At 42.0% G+C, this 19549-nt stretch overlaps 1 protein-coding gene across 2 annotated transcripts in view; it reads left to right on the top strand.

Annotated features, from left to right (window-relative positions):
- LOC126358909 (uncharacterized) overlaps window positions 1–19549 on the top strand; it is an 82208-nt gene continuing 62659 nt past the window's right edge. The window contains exons 1-3 of one of the 2 annotated variants that reach the window (XM_050007588.1): window positions 1–42; window positions 2933–3280; window positions 3974–4319. In XM_050007588.1, the coding sequence (XP_049863545.1) occupies window positions 37–42; window positions 2933–3280; window positions 3974–4249 (630 nt within the window). In that variant the 5' untranslated portion in view covers window positions 1–36 and the 3' untranslated portion in view covers window positions 4250–4319. Of the gene's footprint in view, window positions 43–2932; window positions 3281–3973; window positions 4320–19549 lie in introns of those variants that run through there. The other variant, XM_050007589.1, reaches the window with a different exon arrangement.

Raw genomic sequence — 19549 nt, 5'->3', positions numbered from 1 at the left:
CCACTCCAGCAGACGCAACAGGTGCATCGAATAGCCATGCAGGTGAGTGGTCTGCCTCGGCGATTATCGTTTTCCACCACTGGAGTTGTCTTGTTCGGGTCTATGCGTGTCTGTAATGGCCACCTCGTCGGCAGGAATACTCCTAATCTCTTCTTTGCTATGAATGTCATTTGTCGTTGGGACGCTTTGGTGAAATGCGTCAACGGTGTGACAAGAAGGCACCCTAGAACCTACAGAATGGATCTTGTCCAAATTTTCATAGCCAAACGTAGAGCGGGAAAAGGACAAATAAGGTATGAAATCGACGAGGTTGAGGCTTTAAAAGAAAATCTATAGGTAAACAATGTAATTAAGAAATATTTAATTAGTAATTTGAGGTAAAACTGGAGTATTTTCACGAACCGTCAGTTTGTTTGGTTTTAGCTATGTAAATCCCGTGACGTAAAGATCAACTCTTCGAATCATTGATATACTGCGCACAAAAGTTTCATTGGACTCATATTCAACTTCCAAAAGGGCATCGTTCGGATTAGATACTAAATTCAGTTTATGTTACATTGTAGAAAACATCGTTCCTGAAAAAAAATCTGAAAATTAAAAAACAAAAATGGTAGAGTAACGTACCAATTATTTCACGAAATATTTTGTCTGAATGTACGTGATAAAATGGGCTAGTGAAACATTTGATGTTCTTTTGAACTTGAAGTTAGCGCCATATTATTCGCTGTACATGATTTCAAGAATCATCCAAAGGAGTGTCAGACGTTTCTCTAAATTACATTATTTCTTAATTTTAGGCAAATCATTGCACTGAACATTTCATGGATCTTAATTTTCATTTTTTAGTAATTTGTACAAATTGATCGACATCGTAAGGATTTAAGAAGTTCTCTGGCACATGACAAAACCGTTTTAGTAGCTTCATACTACATCGAACTTTATCGGATGATAGCTGTCTGGGACTATTTGATGTTACAAATGGCACATAAAAGCAGGATACAAAAAATAAAGAGCTCAAAAGCAACTAAGATCGTTCTTTACACACGCAATTTCAAATATGAACGGTTCATGCAATTAAACATGTGGAACGTTCATATTTTTAGTTAAGAAGATTTCCCGAAAGGGGTAAAGTGAAACTCGGCGTGACCTACATGAATCTTCATATCTAACTAGCTTACAGTTCTCATAGAGGGTACAAGATAATGAAAGCTCTCTTTCGCTATTCATTTGTCTTAATAGCAAACAATGCTTCGTAGTGATCGCATGTATATTAACCATATTTCATCTGTCTGGGAGGAGTAGGTTATGCGAAGCTGTTTTCAAGGTCAACAATTTCGTAAGAGCGTTACAGTAAACTGTTAAAGTGTAGGACCAGTCAGTTACTTTTTTCTGAAAGCATCAACAGTGAACGGAGGGAGATGACCTACGTCATTTAGAAGCTGAGGAGAATCTAGTCATCCCGGCCAACAGAACTACATTTTTTGTGATTTTTCTTGAGACACTTGAGACGATCCTTAGCATAGTTTTCGGCATAGTGTCACGTCTTACACTCTTAAAAAAAGATAAAAATAAAACGACTCACCATGGAGTAATTGCCCAAATGGGAGGAAAACAAATGAACAAATGATTACAATTTCCGAAAAAAATTTAATCATTTTTTGGAGAGAAAGAGCTTGACTCAAATTCAGCAAGTCAATAACGCTTTGGTTCACTTCTGCCCCTATGCAAGCAGTTTTATGGCTTGGCCTGATACAGTTGTTGGGTGCCCTCCTGAGGAATGTGGTGCCAGTTCTGTCGGATTGGCGCATTAGATCGTCAGAAACCCGAGGTAGCAGGAATACTTTGCCCATAATGCATCACAAGTGGGGAGGCATCTGGCGACCATGGTGTCCATGACAAGATTTGGTAATAAAGAAGACAAGCAGTAGAGACCCTCGCTGTTTTCGGGCTGGCATTATCTTGCCGAAATGCAACCACAGGATGGCTTGCCAGGAAGGCCAAGAAAACGGGGCGTACAAAATCGTCGACGTACCGCTGTGGCATAAGGTTGCAGAGGTTGACAACCAAAGGAGTCCCATTATGAAAAGAAATGTCAAATCATCACCCATGGTTGGCGGGACGTATAGTAGGTGAGAGGCTCGTATCGCACCGCTGTCTGGGAGGCCACCAGACACGTCTTCGTCCTGGAATGTCACTGACTGGAGCAGAAATGTCTTCAGTGATGAATCCAGATTCGAGTTTAGTGTTGATGTTCAAACAGTTTCTTGACATTTAACATTCTTTAACACTTATTCAACAAAAGCTGTCTTCTGGAACTTAACAGATTTGTTTCATCACTCTACAAGTATTTCCTTGTACGAGAACCCTCACAAGAGAACATTCTCTAGAGAACATAAAAACTTTGCAAAATAATCTATGTCAGTAATATTTAAACAACTCTGATTAAATATGTAATTTACATAAACTATGTTTTTATTAAAACAATGGCGGAAGTGAAGACGTTAAATAAACAATAAGCATAAGGATTAACATACATTGCCGGCCGGTGTGACCGAACGGTTCCAGGCGCTTCAATGTGGAACAGCGCGACCGCTACTGTCGCAGGATTGAATCCTGCCTCATGCATGGGTGTGTGTGATGTCCTTAGGATAGTTAGGTTTAAGTAGTTCTAAGTTCTAGGAGACTGATGACCAGAGAAGTTAAGTCCCATACAGCTCAGAGCCCTTTGAACCATTAACATAGATTAATTGTGACCAGCAACATAATCTGAGCAAACAATTGAATCATAGAAGAGCTATCTCTAATGGTTCCTAAACACTCAGTGATATTTTCCCTCTGTGAGAGGCAATATGTTGGTGAGCACACAGAAGTTTTCATTTGACTGCCCCTTATACAAAGACCTCGTTGGTCATTACCAGTTCACCTTCTGCAGGCCCTACTGGTATTCGCGTTGGCGTCGCTGGCGGCGATGGCCGCGGGCGAAGCGCCCTCCACCAGCTACGGCGCACCCTCCCGCCAGCTGCCAGGCCAGCCTCAGCGGCTCCAGGCGCAGCAGAAGCAGCAGCAGCAGCCACAGGCCTTCGCCCAGTCGCAGGCGCAGCCGTCATTCGCGGCCCCGCAGCCAGTCTCTGGACTTTCCGCAGGCAGCTTCCGCCCACAGTTCTTCATTCCCGCACAGGACGTCTCCCGCCTCACTGACTCCTACCACCTGCCCACGTTTACCACCTCCGCCCCCACCACCACTGAGGCTGCCACCACCACTACTGAGGCTCCTTACAACGTAAGTATATTAGAACAAGAGCTATGTAAGCAAACTGCATTAAATTTTCAGCAATCAACTTTAAATCAGATCCACATTAGAGTATTAAGAAAATGTTCCGTGTATTCAATTAAAAATCACTAGAGGTAAGACGACGTTCCATGCGTGAAATACGATTGAGAACGTTCAGATATCAGCATTTGTGGTTGATTGTAGAACGATTCTGCTGCCTCCGACGCATGTTTCGCACAAGGAACATGAATACAAGATAAAAAACAGTGGGGTTGTGAACGTAAATGTAAAACTAGCCAGCCTATATAACGTTTCACATGACTGGTTTCTGTCGAACAGGGACACCTTGAATTTTAACAAAATACGTGGTTGTTGATATCACTGATTTCCGCTGGTGCACATGTTTGCAGTGTCAGACCACCTCGCGATAACAGTAGCAACAGTCCTGGTTTCCTATTCGGTAGAAACAGATCATGACAATTCCATAACATGTTGCAGAAGTTTTTTTTATTCATACAATAATGAAATAGTCTATTTCAGTTAGTGACCTCTTTGTAACCACTGACCAGAAAAGAAATATTCTACAAAGTTGAAATTCAGTACATTATCGCCTACAGCTATGGACATTAACCTTTTGATGTAGTGCACATGTTGGTCCTTCATCCTGTCGCCTTACAATGACGTTGCTTCCTCCGCCCGCAGTACGGCAAGGCGGAGCTGCGTGAGGCGGAGGAGAGCGGCGTGTACTACGTGCTGCAGCCAGATGGCCGCCTGCAGCGCATCGCCTACGCCCACGGTCCCGCCCCCGTCTCCGCCGCCCCCAAGCAGCAGCAGCGCGCCGTCTCCAGTGAGCTGTCTGCCCTGCAGCAGCCAGCGCTCACCCCCGGCTACCTGGCGCGCTTCCAGTACCAGGACCTGCATCCTGCCGGCGCTCCCGTCTACTCCTACAAGCAACCAGAGCTCGTGCGCATCAACTAGGCTACTTGCATGTATCGTAAATTCACAACATGACATCCTTTTCTATATGATAACCATGTCAGACAAATCAGAAATCACAACACATCTTTCCATATCTTCGTTCGTTGTTGACTACTGTTGTAAGATCTGCAATTTATATTAAATGTTTTTTACCAGCTGAAAAGATTTTGTTTAATAAACTGTGTTATCAGTACTTTACCTTCCACGGCATATGGTCCTGTAATGGTAACTACAGTTGTTACATGCTGCAAATGTAACATACTACCTGTCAATTACAGCACCGTGCAGTGTCACCAACTGTATACACCAACCATTAGTTACCTGACAATGTAGAACAACGCATAGATCTGTTTGATGGGAACATGTAAAAATACATTTTTCTATGTAAGGACTATTTTCCGACGATGAAGCAATTTAAAGAATGAATAATGACAGAGAATGAGTTATTCTGTTCATGAGGAGGAAAACTGTAATTTTCGCTAGGGAACGAAATTAATCATTAAGAAAATGAAAAGAGGGAGATACAGAACAACATGGTCAGACAGGAAGAAATGGATTGGGAAGCCACCTGGGATAGTATTGTACAGTGTACTATGTAATAATACCGAAATACTTCATTTAAAAATCATGTAAGTCTCTACACGTGGAGGCACGAGTAATTTTCGCTAAGTAACAAAATGATAAGAGTAGATGAAATCATACATTGAAGTGGAAAAGAGTTTCAAAAGCAGACACTGAGTCTGGCCATAACTTAATCATTATGAACTGATGGGAAAAGTAGATCAATAAGCATGTGGAACTCGTAAACTTAAATAACTATTCAATGTTGCTAATTTTCAAGGCAGCATTCAACAAGTATTGAAAGAAAAGGGGATGGAATTACAGTAAATGTGTAGCGTTGATACATGCAGAGTATCAAGCAGGTAAAAAGACAATGATTACTTGTAATGTGTGTATAACACATGAGATACTCATTTTGGTTCGTGATACGTATAGATATAGAAAAGTAGTAAATGAAACAAAACAAACTGGCAAAGCAGGAATAATTAGGGGAGAATAATAAACCTGTACATATGTGGATGACTAGAGAAACAGGGTTGCAACATATATGAAAATTAAACATCATAGAAAAGAGAAGCAATTGTGTGAATATTAAGAAAGGACATGGCAACCTAGTGCTAAGCAATGCAGTGAGCTGGGAGCAAATAAATAGGAGACCTGCATAAAAGACGAAAAATGAAGGTAATATTATGGAAAAAAGAGGAAGTACATTACAAGAAGGAAGTAAAACACTGAGAGAAAAGTTTGACAGAGTAACGGAAGACCTTAGTCGAAGCAAATAGAGCTGAACATATGATAAGTATTAAGAGAAACCACAGAGAAATTTCAAAAGGAAACTTCTAGTTGGGGCACAAATAATGTAACGTTGTCAGAGACGGCAAAGGACTTGGTATATCAGTTGAACAGAATGAATTTAGTCTTCAAAGTAAATTACATAGTGAACATCAATAAAAGTCAAGCAAGGTGTGTCGAACTGAAAAAAAGTGATGCTGAGGAATTCATTGTGAAATGAGATGCTAAAATGGTAGATCAACTTTGCTATTCCGTTAGCAAAATAATATGGTAGCAGATTAGATAGGATACAGACTCCAAACAAAGGCAAATAAAGAGATTCTGGTGAACAATCTTTTCAACAAGAAATATAAATTTTAATGGCAGGGATAGTCTTCTCTGAAAGTATTTGGAATATAGGTTGGTTCAGAAATGAAATGTGGACCGTAAACAGTACATACAAGTTACTATGAAGAAGTGCATTATACGAGTCTTCGGACTACAACTTCATCTTCTTGATGAAATCATCCTCTTGAAACTTTACCTTTGTTCGTAAATGAGCTTAAATTGATATCAGCACTTCACTTATGGCACCGATTCACTTTTGAATATAAGTTTTCACTCGGAAGACGTGGTCAGTAGCTACACACACGTTGATTCCAATGACTATTCACCTACCGCAATTTCAAATATTTGAGTATGGTAATTCGTCGACGATAGACTCTTCTGTGCACATGTTTATCTGTAGACTAATAGCCGCGCTGGATTACTCGAGCGGCCTGGGGCGCTGCAGTCACGGACTGAGCGGCTGATCGTGGTGGACGTTCGAGTCCTCCCTCGGGCATGGATGTGTGTGTTTGTCCTTAGGATAACTTAAGTTAAGTAGTGTGTAAGCTTAGGGACTGGCGACTGTAGCAGTTAAGTCCCATAACATTTCACACACATAATTTTTTTTTTTTTTGGTAGACTTGTAAGTCAGAGTGCGTGTGGTAACAGATTCAACTTGTATTTTGTGAAATAAGTTCACACCATGAAGAGGAGCAACTTTCGGGCACGTAGTAAGCTCCCATTAAAAATAAATCCATGTTTATTTTTCCAATCTTTTATAGAACTTCTTTTAATGGTTTCAGAAGTAGAAGGTACATGTCGAAAATCAGACAACAAACTATATATCTAATCGGAAAACGTATTCAGATACCCACAGTGCTATACTGGAATATGGATGATGAACAAACTAAAACGATGCCTTGATCTGTTCCTTCCCGTACAACATCTCGTCATGATTGAATTATAGTTAATTAGGTAATACAAATAAATTTACCGTAAGTTGTATGATGGTGTTGTTAAAATAACTGTATTTTGATAAATTGTTGAAACACATGATTGCAACACTAAATCCCCATTATGCAGCGGAATACCGCACTTGGTCAGGCGTACAAAGAACCACTTGACGAGAAGGTAACTGGTGATTTAATATGCCGTCTTGAATATGAATCTAATGTTAGGAAGGATGAAGATGCACAATAGTACTCACTGAAAAGGATAATAGATTTGGCTAGGAACCGGTTCAACTGAATGCTAAACGAAACAAGAGAAATAGGCGTTGTGAGGATTAAACGACATACAGTAATAGGGAACAAGTGAATACGATTTTAAATCACTTATTACGCCATTGAAGAGTGTAGACATCCATGATTATATCAAATCCGTACTCAGTCGCCTATCCCGACAGATAGAAATACAATGCTCGATACCATCTGCCTTGTAGTTCACGGCGGGATACAGAGTACGTCTGTAGATATGTAATTGCTATTCAGTATATTCTCTTCCGTTTATGCCGGACAGAACCTAGTCGGTAATGGTACTTTGGGTGACGTGGGTAGTAGATTATTGTCAGAAGAGAACGCCGTTGAGCATTTAGGTGCTCCATTTGTCGGTGTAGTGGCCAACAAATTCGTTAGGGAACGTGATGCGCTATGCAGGTGGTGCCTCGTATGGACAACTACACTGTGGCTGTCGAGAAGAAGCTGTTTGATTAGGCCACTGTGTATATTGGGGAAGTTGTTGATGTGTTAGGGTGCATATCATGTGGGAGTCGCAAGTATGGAAGAGCAACGCTAGGCTGTAACGAACTTCTTGAAAAAATCGCATAGCTTTTGCCTCCAAAAGGATCAGCGAATTCCTTAATCAATCGTATGTCGTTAAATACATTATAAAGACAGCATAAGTATGCAGAATAGATAAAGTGAAAGGATTCTCAGTAGCAGTATGTCACAGGCAGCGGGGTTGTGGCAGACTAATGGGATTCTCTAGAATACGGTTTCTACAGGAACTGGATAACAACTTCAGCATCCGGAAGTGTAGCTGGTTAGCTTCGGTGTACATAAGGGTAGAGCAGTCCTATTACCTATGTCCTCTTCTTTTTGTGCTCTATTCGATGGTTCTCACATCTGTCAAAACAGAACAACGATTATGCACTTTTGGAAAACATATTATCCATCAGAATCAGCGAATGCAGTCATAAATGGCTTGTTGGAGGAAGCTACTTTCAGTTATGCGATTTATAATAGTGAATTGACGAACACCAATTTACTAAACCGATCGCCAATTAAGTCCTTAAAAGCATAATGCTACCAGCGCTGAATTACCGTCTCGCTTAAGTGCACAGAGGAAATACATCTATCGCCACAGAGATTATCTTTGCCACATTATAACTCGAAATGTGGAAAGCAGGGCGGAAAGTGCACTCAGAAATGTTGCATCGAATCTAACTTTCATATCTTGAACTGTGGTGCCACTACATTATTCCCCTCTTTGGAAAGACCCGATCTGCGTGTCGACCATTAAGTAGCTCTTTACTTGTTTGGGTCGGCACCCATGGCATATTTCCTTTCTATTCGAAAACTTAAACATTGTCTAGTGCCCCTTAAAACCATGTCCTGAAACTAAAGGTAAAAATTCCTTACTGGACGACCACTGCTCGATCAACTACTTACCTACTCGTCTCACGCCCTCGGTATCCAATTTACTGGAACTTGGCCTAACCTTGATTCCCTCTTGGAATTAGCTCTCCACCTGATCAGAAAGAAAACAATACATAACAAAGTTAAGGCTGCGTTGACACATGGCACAGAGGTGCACAAAGCGCTCGTTGTTTGCCATTACCTTTCACTATACTGAGCGACATGCTGCACAAGCTGTTCGGCTGATATGCGCCCCTCTTGCTCTAAAACGAATTGGCTTACGAATCTCAACAGACCTGGCTCTAGAGTTTGATTTAACAAGTCAGATTATGACTTGGAAAAAGCTCTAGAGTGGGATTTGGTCAGTACAGCTATGACTGCGTGACATTCATTTGCTTGGCTCCTGAAATGGACGGTGTTAGGTGAAAGGTTGGTCCTATTATATTACACGTAGCTCCATTGATTAAAATTCCGCTCCCCTGGTGGCCAAACGGTTCTAGGCGCTGCAGTCTGGAACCGCGCGACCGCTACAGTCGCAGGTTCGAATCCTGCCTCGGGCATTGATGTGTCTGATGTCCTTACACTAGTTAGGTTTAAGTAGCTCTAAGTTCTAGGGACTGGTGACCACAGATGTTAAGTCCCATAGTGCTCAGAGCCATTTGAACCATATTTACTACGGCTTTCCCAGGAAATTTACTCTTACGCATTTATTTCTCCAGAACTGCGTTTCAGTTCTCCTCCAACAACACTCCACATACGTCAGACGCTACACTTCCCTTTTCAGTGACCTGCGGACAGGAATAACAATCAACTTCCTCCCTCTTCAAAAAGACTGCTGCCCCTAGCAGCCTCACAATACTAAAAAACATATAAAATACAATGTGTAATTAATCTACGCAAACCCAGTTATACATGACAAGAAAACAACAAAAACTACAAATACTCTACTAATATCTGTATCGAAAAGCATACGTCTGTTGATGTTGTACTCTATTCCCTGCTTTTCTCTATGCTTAAAACTTCTCTTTACTCTCTGTTTCTTCCTCTTTCCTTCCTGTGACACGCCTGAAATCACATCCGGGCAACCCTCTAATGGCCTTAACCACCCAATGTGTACTAGAGCTGTTCTAGTTGGCAGCTGAAGCTTAAAATTAACGGGAGATATGGTTTCAACAGCTTGATATGGCCCTTGATACCTTCGTTTTTTGTGTATAGGGGCTGGACAGCTTTACCTATTGCCAAACTCTACATTACGGTAAACTTCCTTTCCGCTTTACTGCAACTTCCTGCCTTTTTAAAGCCTTTGCATTCACCTTTTGTACCCGCTGTCAAACATCCGGAATTACCCTTGCAATTAGGCGTTCACATCCACCGGTCCTCCCTTTCAGAAGTTTCACTAAATCAAACGATGACGGATTTTCTCCACCGTACGCTACCTCATATGAAGACAAACGTGTATTTGTATGGACTTTTGCATTGTATGCGCATACAATCCGCTTCAAATACTCGTCCCAAAGATGGTGATGAGAATCCACATAAAAACTCAGCATCTTCTCGATTGTTCTGTGTACCCGTTCTGTCCTTCCGTTGGCCCGTAGATGCAACGCACTCCTTCTCAACTTCCTTATGTTCAACAATTTACACAGCTCCTTTATTAAATCCGGCGTGAAGTTGGTCCCTTGGTCGGTATACCAAACTTCAAAATCCAGTTGTTTACTAACGCTTGCGTGACCATTGGTGCCTGTTGATTTGGCATAGCTACCATCTCCACATACCTCGAAAGATGGTCTATTATTGTGGTAACGAATCTGTTCCCCGAGGCTGTTCACCTAAAAGATCATAAGATACCGATCCCCAGCACAGGGAATGGACATGACGCTTCCGGTAACCGTTGTAGCTGTATGTGTTTCCGACTCAAACCTGCTCTCTGCCCACATGGTATCCAATTCCTGACATATTGATCCACGTCTACTTTCCTCCCTTTTCACCAATACCTCTCCTACACACTCCTATTCGTCGCTATACACCCTCCATGACCAGATAACCCCAGATAACACGTTATCATGTGCTCCCTTTAAGACCTCATCCCTCAACTTCGGTGGCACTTCTACCCTTGACCCTAACATAGTTTTCCTGCATAGAAGACCGTCGTACATATTAAATTGTGGCCTCGTCCGATACAATTTACAATCGTTGTTTGCGTCCTCTAACTCTTGCCATACTGCTAGGTCATAACATACGTCTTCTACTTTTGCCGCCTTCCTACTTATCGCATCCGCATTACTGTGCATCTTACCAGGCTTGTGCACCACATCGTAGTCGAATTCAATAACCCTCATAACGCACCTAGCGAATCTAGCGGACGGATCCCCCAACCTCAACAACCACTGCAATGCACCATGATCTGTCACTACCCGAAATATTCTCCCACATAATTATTATTTACAATATGTGATTCCATAGATTACGCTAAGCATCTCCCTCTCAGTTGTTGGGTAATTCCTCCCTGCTGCATTCAAATGCCTAGACGCAAGGGCTACAGGATGTTCTTTCCCTTCTGTTTCCTGACTAATAACAAACCCTAATGCGTGATTCGATGCATCGCATGATAGTACAAACTCTTTTTCAAAATCTTGAAACATAGGAAACTGACTTGATGTTACCAGTTCTTTCAGTTAGTCAAACGCTTTCTGACACTCTTCTGTCCATTCACATTTCACACTCTTCCATAACAATCGCAACGGCTGTACTAAATCTGCAAAACCCTTCACGATCTTCGATATAAATTGCAAATTCCAATGCGTGACTGCACTTCCTTAACTATTTTCGGTTCCCGAAAATCCCTTACAACCTGTACGAACCTAGTATCTTTTTGTACTCCGTTCTTACTGATAATATTACCCAAATATTTCAATTTTCCAATGCAAAATCACACTTATCCAGACTCAACGTCAAATTAGAGGCTCTTAACTTCAAAAAGGCATCCCTTAACGGCAGTCTCTATTGCTCCAAACTACATGAAAACACTATAATGTCATCCAAATAGACCAGACATTGCCGTGGTTTCAAACCCCTCAAGACACGGTCTAGCAACCTCAGCCACGTGGCCAGAGCGTTTTTAAACCGAATGGCATTTTAATATACTGGTCATGGCCTCCTGGTGTAGAGAAAGCAGTATTTGGATGTCCTCTGGAGCCATTTCCAAAAATGATAACTACTTGTCTAATCCATCGTAGAAAAGTACTGGCACTGTCCTAAGTTATCCAGTGTCTCCGATATGTTTGGAATGGGGTAAGCGTCCGTTACTGTCTTGTTGTTGAGGTATCGGTAGTTACAACAGAACCTGTATTTCTTAGTTCCATCTATAGATTTTTTAGGCACAACGACAATGCCCGCCCCCAGCAACTATTCCTATGCTCTATAATACCATCCGAAGCTGCTTATCAATGAAATCCTCCACAACCGGCTGCGATTACCTCGGTATTCTATACTGTTGGTATCCTATGCTGAACTAATGGAGTTGCTTGTAATGGCCCTTGTGGATAAAGAAATACTTAAATTCAAACAATAAATCTTCCATATGTTCTCTTTCTCCTCCTTCCAAATGCTTAATTTCGTCACGCAATGCAGCTCTGTTGGCAGTTAGTGACAAAAGTTTCCCATAGATGAAATAACATTCCACGAGGTTCCACAGTTCGTTGTCCAAGGTAAATTTTGGCATGATGTTGATGCAAGAAATCCACTCCTAGGATAATGCCGTAGCCCTCGCTTACCCATGGCACTCCCTCCATGCATTCACTAAACCGGACTTCCTCTATTCGAAGGTTAACTGTCATCGACACCAAAAGCGTGACCTCCTTATCCCCCATTCCGCGCAACCTATAACGTGGTGGGCCTAGCTCCCTTCGTCTCATTATATTCCTAGTAGCCACTGACACTTGCGCCCCTGTGCCCAACAAACTCTTAACCTTTTTAGTTCCTATTGATCCTAGCACTGAGCATTACAACTCTGCATACGTATTCGTAGCAGTGAAATTAAATCGGAGTTCCGTTAGGTGGGTCTTGGACTCCGTCGGTTGTTTAACGCTTGTCCACCTCTCCTATCTCCAATTCTCCATCCTCCACGCCTGCTTTTTTCCACCCCTTCCTCTATTCCTTGATTGTGTACATTGCCTCTGCACATGTCCCGTATGACCACACTTAAAACATTTCACACCTGCTGTAAACACTGTTTGCCTATTGCATACCCCTGCTGCACGTCTGTTTCCTCTCAGTGAATAGCCTGCTGAATGGGTAAATACAAATCTTTCAGATACACTTCACGCACTTTTCGCCATATATGCTCAAAAAGGAAAGAAAACGTCCAATACTCAAAAGAAAACTGTTCAACATTCACCACATCCTGTGACCATAATGTAGGTGATTGGCTCGAACGTTGTACTGCACAGACGATGTCCGCTATTCTGACACCAAATGTAGTGGTGGCTTCTGCAACCGATTGTATCAGGACGACCAAATGTAGTGGGAAAATGTAGAAGCCAACGTATTAAGACTCGTTCAAGTTTCCAAAATGATTTATTTGTTTCCATTACAGTGCCCCATTGACTTCAGTCCACGTTGCAGGCTCCTGCAATTCTGAGGCCATTGCCCCATTGACCCAGTGCAACGCGCTGCTGTGTGTTGGCCTTGTAGGGTAGCATCGTCAGTCCTGCACTGGAAGCCAACTCTACTGTCTCCTTCCCAGTTTACTCAGCGCTGTTTCGCTGGGAGTCACCAAGCGGCCTGCTGTGTTCTTCCTCGCAGGCGTCGCTGAGATCATAGCGACCACAAACGCCCAGGATCCGGTGAACAAATCTGTGGCCCTCGCCTCGAGGTGTCTCCAGTTTGCATTGGGAGCTAAGACGACTGCCCATGGTAATGAGCCGAAGAGTTGCCCGCCGCTGGCTGGCTGTCTATGGACCCCGTGTCATTCTCAGAGGGCCGAATCAGCGACCCACTATGGACTGAAACGCTTTCACCCCATCTGCTGCTGCGTGTAGCTGGTGGTGTGACACGTCCGGCGGTTCAGGAGAGCTACTGCACCTGAATCACTCTCGTTGGAAAACAGCAACTATTTATACTTGGCTGTGCATACCTGTTTTTCTAACATGCCGCTCGAGTCACGTACTCACAACACCTAGGTTGCGCCAGTGGGCCCCTTCTGCCTGTAACTTCTTTCGTGTAAACCGCTCCGTTTATGTTTTTCAGTGGTTCGACGGCCCTGTGGCCTCCATTGTGCTTTGCAGCCGCTGGTCAGCATAATTTACTGTCAACACTCCCACGCCTGGCTGCAAATTGTGCATTCAGAAATGTTGCACCAAATCTAACTTTCCTATCTTTAACTGTGGTGCAGCTGCAGCATGTTAAAATCTGCTGTTGTGCACAGTCGTTGTAAAGCACGAATATTACTTTTAGAAATATAGCTCTGTATACAAATCCATCACATACAGATAAAGGATTATAACAAGTAAAAATAATTGGAAATTAATATACAAAATCATTTGGAATTTCTGATTTAGAGTTGCCCTCAGATGTGCAGATTATAACAAAAACAGTTAAATTATGATTAAATAATATTGTGTGCGCAGAACAGTGTCCAGGGAAAACAAATTGGATGTTGAAATTCGAACACTTGACACATTACTGGAAGTAGTTTTCATGATACATTGCTGTCCCCATAAGCAATTGGTAACTCACTCTCTTCCCCAATTTTTAATTATATCCATAACTCCACCATCAAAAAACCAATTATCACACTACAAGATGCAGTTCTGCCAAGTCAACAGTTATTTATTTCTCTATGATACTTTCTGGTGGCAGTTCTTTAAAAGACATTTTATTTGCAAGTGCTCTCTCACCTTACAGTGTTGGAGGCAGTGTTACGGAAATGTCTCACGCAAAAGTACGTGCATTATATTTGGGAAAGAAATGTATGCACAGAGATAAATAGCCACGAATTGCTTTAATTAATAACTTTGGAGTAAATAAATTTTTAAAAAACAGTTGAATTCATGGCAGTTCCTTTACTTTCTGGGGAGCAAAACATACGATTCATTCTACTTAGCCGGCCGCGGTGGCCGAGCGGTTCTAGGAACCATAGTCTGGAACCACGCTACCACTACGGTCGCAGGTTCGAATCCTGCCTCGGGCATGGATGTGCGTGATGTCCTTAGGTTAGTTAGGTTTAAATAGTTCTAAACCCTAAGGGACATTACCTCAGAAGTTAAGTCCCATAGTGCTCCGAGCCATTTGAACCATTCTACTTAATACTTGTGTTCTTGTACTCACACGACGTAACATTACACAGTTCGACATTTCCATGCACGCCAATGGTAATAGTCTGCCGCTTTGTTTTGAACTCATTTTGGACGTAACATAATCGAACCTAACCTTCTTGGTCCATGTAGCACGTGAGACACTGTCAAGGATTTGTTAATATCCCGGTATTACATTTGCTGGCAGCCCGATATATTACCAAATTGTTTTAGTTTCTCAGTACAACTGCGCTAACTCTCCATCTGTCTCCTACACGTTCAGTACCGTTACGGATCAGGAAGTGTGCAATATTATTGACCATATAGGGGGCAATTAAGTCGAATATCAGAATACGTCCTTGAAAAGTATGGAGTTTCAATTCTGTCTCTAGTCATCTTGTTGTCATCAGGACGCAAAACCCTGATTTGTCTTCCTTCATTCTTTCCGCACTTCGAACTATGACTGATATTGTCCTGAATGAATCTGACACGATTTTCTGCATCATTCACAACAACAATCTCCTAAAGTTTTTAATGTCACTTTTATAATTAGTGTTACCTCCCCACCTTGATACGTCTTTGTCAAAGGAAATGGGTAATGACAGAAATGCTCATGAAGAAAGTTTTAGTAACACGCTTTACAAATGATGTAAAGTCAACGTTCGTAAAATAAAAAAGATCATTTTTTGTGATCTAAGTTTTTCACTACCGTTTTTCCTTCCTATTTTTTTTTCTTTTATCTAATTCCAAGACAATTTGAGTTATACTTGCCGTGACATTCGTTAGGCCACTATCACCAATGCCATACCCACATTTTCTGTAGTTAAGTACCAGAAGCGATTTGAAAATTTTCCTTGTGCATCCTTACTAATTCCTGGACGAGTATTCTGACAATTTATAACAAGACTTTTTCTTAGAATCAGTTACAGCTACAGTGATGTGATGCGACATCCCAGTCTTTGCAATGTCGCCAAGACATATCATCGTTAATTGCAGCATTTCTCGGTAACCATTTCGCGGTTACTTCTGTTTCTACATCTAGATATGTACATAGATACACTGCAAATCACATTTAAGTGCCTGTAAGTGGGTTCATCAAACCACCTTCACAATTCTCTATTATTCCAATCTCGTACAGCGCGCGAGAAGAATGAACACCTATATCTTTCCGTACGAGCTCTTATTGCCCTTATTTTATCTTGGTGATCGATCCTCCCTACACAAGTTGGTGTCAACAAAATATTTTCGCTTTCGGAGGAGAAAGTTGGTGATTGGAATTTCGTGAGAAGATTCCGTCTCAACGAAAAACGCATTTCTTTTAATGATGTCCATCCCAAATCATTTCTGTGACACTCTCTCAAACATTTCGCGCTAATACAAAATACGCCACCTTTCGTTGAACGTTTTCGATGTACTCTGTCAGTCCTATCTGGTAAGGAGCCCACACCGCGCAACAGTATTCTAAAAGAGGACGGACAAGTGTAGTGTAGGCAGTCTCCTTAATAGGTCTGGTACATGTTCTAAGTGGCCTGCCAATAAAACGCAGTCTCTGGTTTGTCTTCCCCCACAACATTCTCTATGTGTTCCTTCCTATTTAAATTGTTCGTAATTGTAATACCTAGGTATTTAGTTGAATTTATTGTTTTAGATTAGACTGATTTATCGTGAACCGAAGTTTAACGAGTTCCTTTTTGCACTCATGTGGATGACCTCACACTTTTCGTTATTTAAGGTCAACTGCCACTTTTCGCACCATTCCGATATTTCTTCTAAATCGTTTTGCAGTTTGTTTTGATCTTCTGATGACTTTATTAGTCGATAAACGACAGCGCCATCTGCAAACAACGGAAGACGGCTCCTCAGATTGTCTCCCAAATCGTTTATATAGATAACGAACAGCAAAGGGCCTATAACACTACCTTGGGGAACTCCAGAAATCACTTGTGCTTTACTCCATGACTTTCCATCAGTTAGAACGAACTGTGACCTCTCTGACAGGAAATCACAGATCCAGTCACATAGCTGAGGCAATACCCCATAAGCACGAAATTTTACTACGAGCCGCTCGTGTGGTACAGTGTCAAAAGCTTTCCGGAAACCCAGAAATACGGAATCGATCTGAAATACCTTGTCAATAGCACTCAGCACTTCATGTGAATAAAGAGCTAGTTGTGTTTCAAAAGAACGATGTTTTCCAAACCCATGTTGATTGTGTGTCAATAGGCCGTTATCTTCGAGGTGATTCATTATGTTCGAACACAATATATGTTCTAAAACCCTTTTGCATATCGACATTAATGATAAGGGGCCTCAATTTTTGTGGATTACTCCTACTTCCTTTCTTGAATATTGGTGTGACCTGTGCAACTTTCCAGTCTTTGGGTACGTATCTTTCGTCGAGCGAACGGTTGTATATGATTGTTAAGTATGCAGCTAATGCATCAGTCTAGTCCGAAAGGAACCAAATAGGTAAACAGTCTGGATCAGTAGAGTTGCTTTTATTGATTTAAGTCGCTTCACTACTCCGAGGATATTTACTTCTACGTTACTCACGTCGGCAGCTGCTCTCGATTATAATCCTGGAATATTTACATCGTTTTCATTTGTTAAGGCATTTCGGACGGCTGTGTTTAGTAACTCTGCATTGGCAGCACTATCTTCAATGGTGTCTCCATTGCTATCGTGCAGAGAAAGCATTGATTGTCTTTTGCCGCTATCATACTTCTCATACGACCAGAATCGCCTTGGATTTTCTGCCACGTTTCGAGACAAAGTTTCGTTGTGGAAACTGTTATAAGTATCTCGCATTGAAGTCCCCTCTAAATTTCGAGCTAATGTAAACGACCGCCAATCTTGAGGATTTTGCGTCTGTTTGAATTTGGCATGTTTGTTTAACTGTTTCTGCAACAGTATTGTAACCCGGTTTGTGTACCAAGGAGGATCAGCTCCGTCGTTTGTTAATTTGTTACAAATCTAATTGCTGCAGATACTATTTCTTTGAATTTAAGCCACATTTGGTCTACACTTAAATTATTAATTTGGAATTGCCTCTCAGCAAGGCGTAAAGTATATTTTTATCTGTATATTTGAATAGTTCTATGTTTCGCTTATTATTCGAGAATTTGGGGATTACAATATTGAGTCTTGCTACGACGGCCCTGTGTTCATAATCCCTGAATCGGTTCTGGTGATCGTTATTAACGAAGGATTATTTGTTGCTAAGAGGTCAAGTGAGTTTTCACAACCGTTTACTATTCGCGTGGGCTCATCAACTAATTGCTCCAGATAATTTTCACCTAATGCGTTTAGCACAATTTCGGATGATATTTTATGATATTGATATTTTCGCCAACATATGGAGGGTAAATTAAAGTCACCACCAACTATTTCCGTATGATTCGGGTATGTGTTTGAAATCAAACTCTTTCTTTGTTTTCTCTGTTTTCTTAGAACCTTTCAGCAACTATATCATCTGAATTGGAAGGTCGTTAAAGGGATCCAATTATTATTTTATCCTGGTTGCCCACAATGACCTCTGCCCATACTAACTCACAGGATGTATCCACTTCAATTTCGCGACAAGTGAAACTACTTCTTACAGCAACAAACACGCCTCCGTCAACCGTCTTTAGCTTATACTTTTGGAACACCGTTAAGTTCTTCGCAAAAATTTCGGCTGGGCTTATATCCGACTATAGCCAGCTTTCAGTGCCTATTTGATTATCAGTGCTTTTTATTAGCGCTTGGAGCTCTGGTATTGTCGCAACACAGCTACGACAATTTACAATTGTTATACCAATGGTTCCAGTATCTACGGTTTTTGTGTGTTCAGCCTACACCCTTTATCACTGAACCCCTTCTTTTGTTTTCCCGAGACCCTCTAACCTAAAAAACCGCCCAATCCAAGCCACACAGCCCCTGATACCCGTGTAGCCGCCTCCTGCGTATAGTGGACACCTGACCGATTCAGCGGAACCCGAAACCCAACCACCCTTTGACACAAGTCAAGGAATCTGGAGCCTACATGGACGCATGACCATCTGAGTCTCTGATTCAGAACCGCCATTGGGCTCTGTACCAGAGGTGAGTAACCGGTCCTGTCAACTATGCTGCAAATGGTCAACTCTGCTCTCATCCTGCAAACAAGACTAGCAGCCTTTACCACCTCTGTTAGCCGCTCGAACCAGAGAGAATCTCTTCTGACCCAAAGTGAAACACATCATTGATACCGACATGAGCCACGACCTGCAGTTGGCTGCACCCTGTGTTCTTCATAGCATCTGGGAGGACCTTTTCCACATCTGGAATGACTCCACCCGGTATGCACACGGAGTGCACATTGGATTTCTTACCCTTCTTGTGAGCCAACTCCCTAAGGGGCCCCATAACGCCCCTAACGTTGGATCTCCCAACTACCAATAATCCCACCATCTGCCACGCGGTATTAACCGAGCGGGCTTGGGCGCTGCAGTAATGGACAGTGGGGCTGGTCCCGGCGGAGGTTCGAGTGTTCCCTCGGTCACGGGTGTGTGTGTTTGTCTACAGGATACTGTAGATTAAGTAGTGTGTAACCTGATGACCTTAGCAGTTAAGTCCCATAAGATTTCATACACATTTGAACAATTTAATCCTACCCTCTGCGATTGCCCCTATCTTGCAGGCTGAGTGTTTTCTTCTGAAACAGGACAGGCAACAGTATCTGGCTCCGCGAC

This window comes from Schistocerca gregaria, chromosome 1 (assembly GCF_023897955.1).
Source record: "Schistocerca gregaria isolate iqSchGreg1 chromosome 1, iqSchGreg1.2, whole genome shotgun sequence".
NCBI classification, from domain to species: domain Eukaryota; kingdom Metazoa; phylum Arthropoda; class Insecta; order Orthoptera; family Acrididae; genus Schistocerca; species Schistocerca gregaria.
This window is presented reverse-complemented; position numbering and strand designations above follow the sequence as displayed.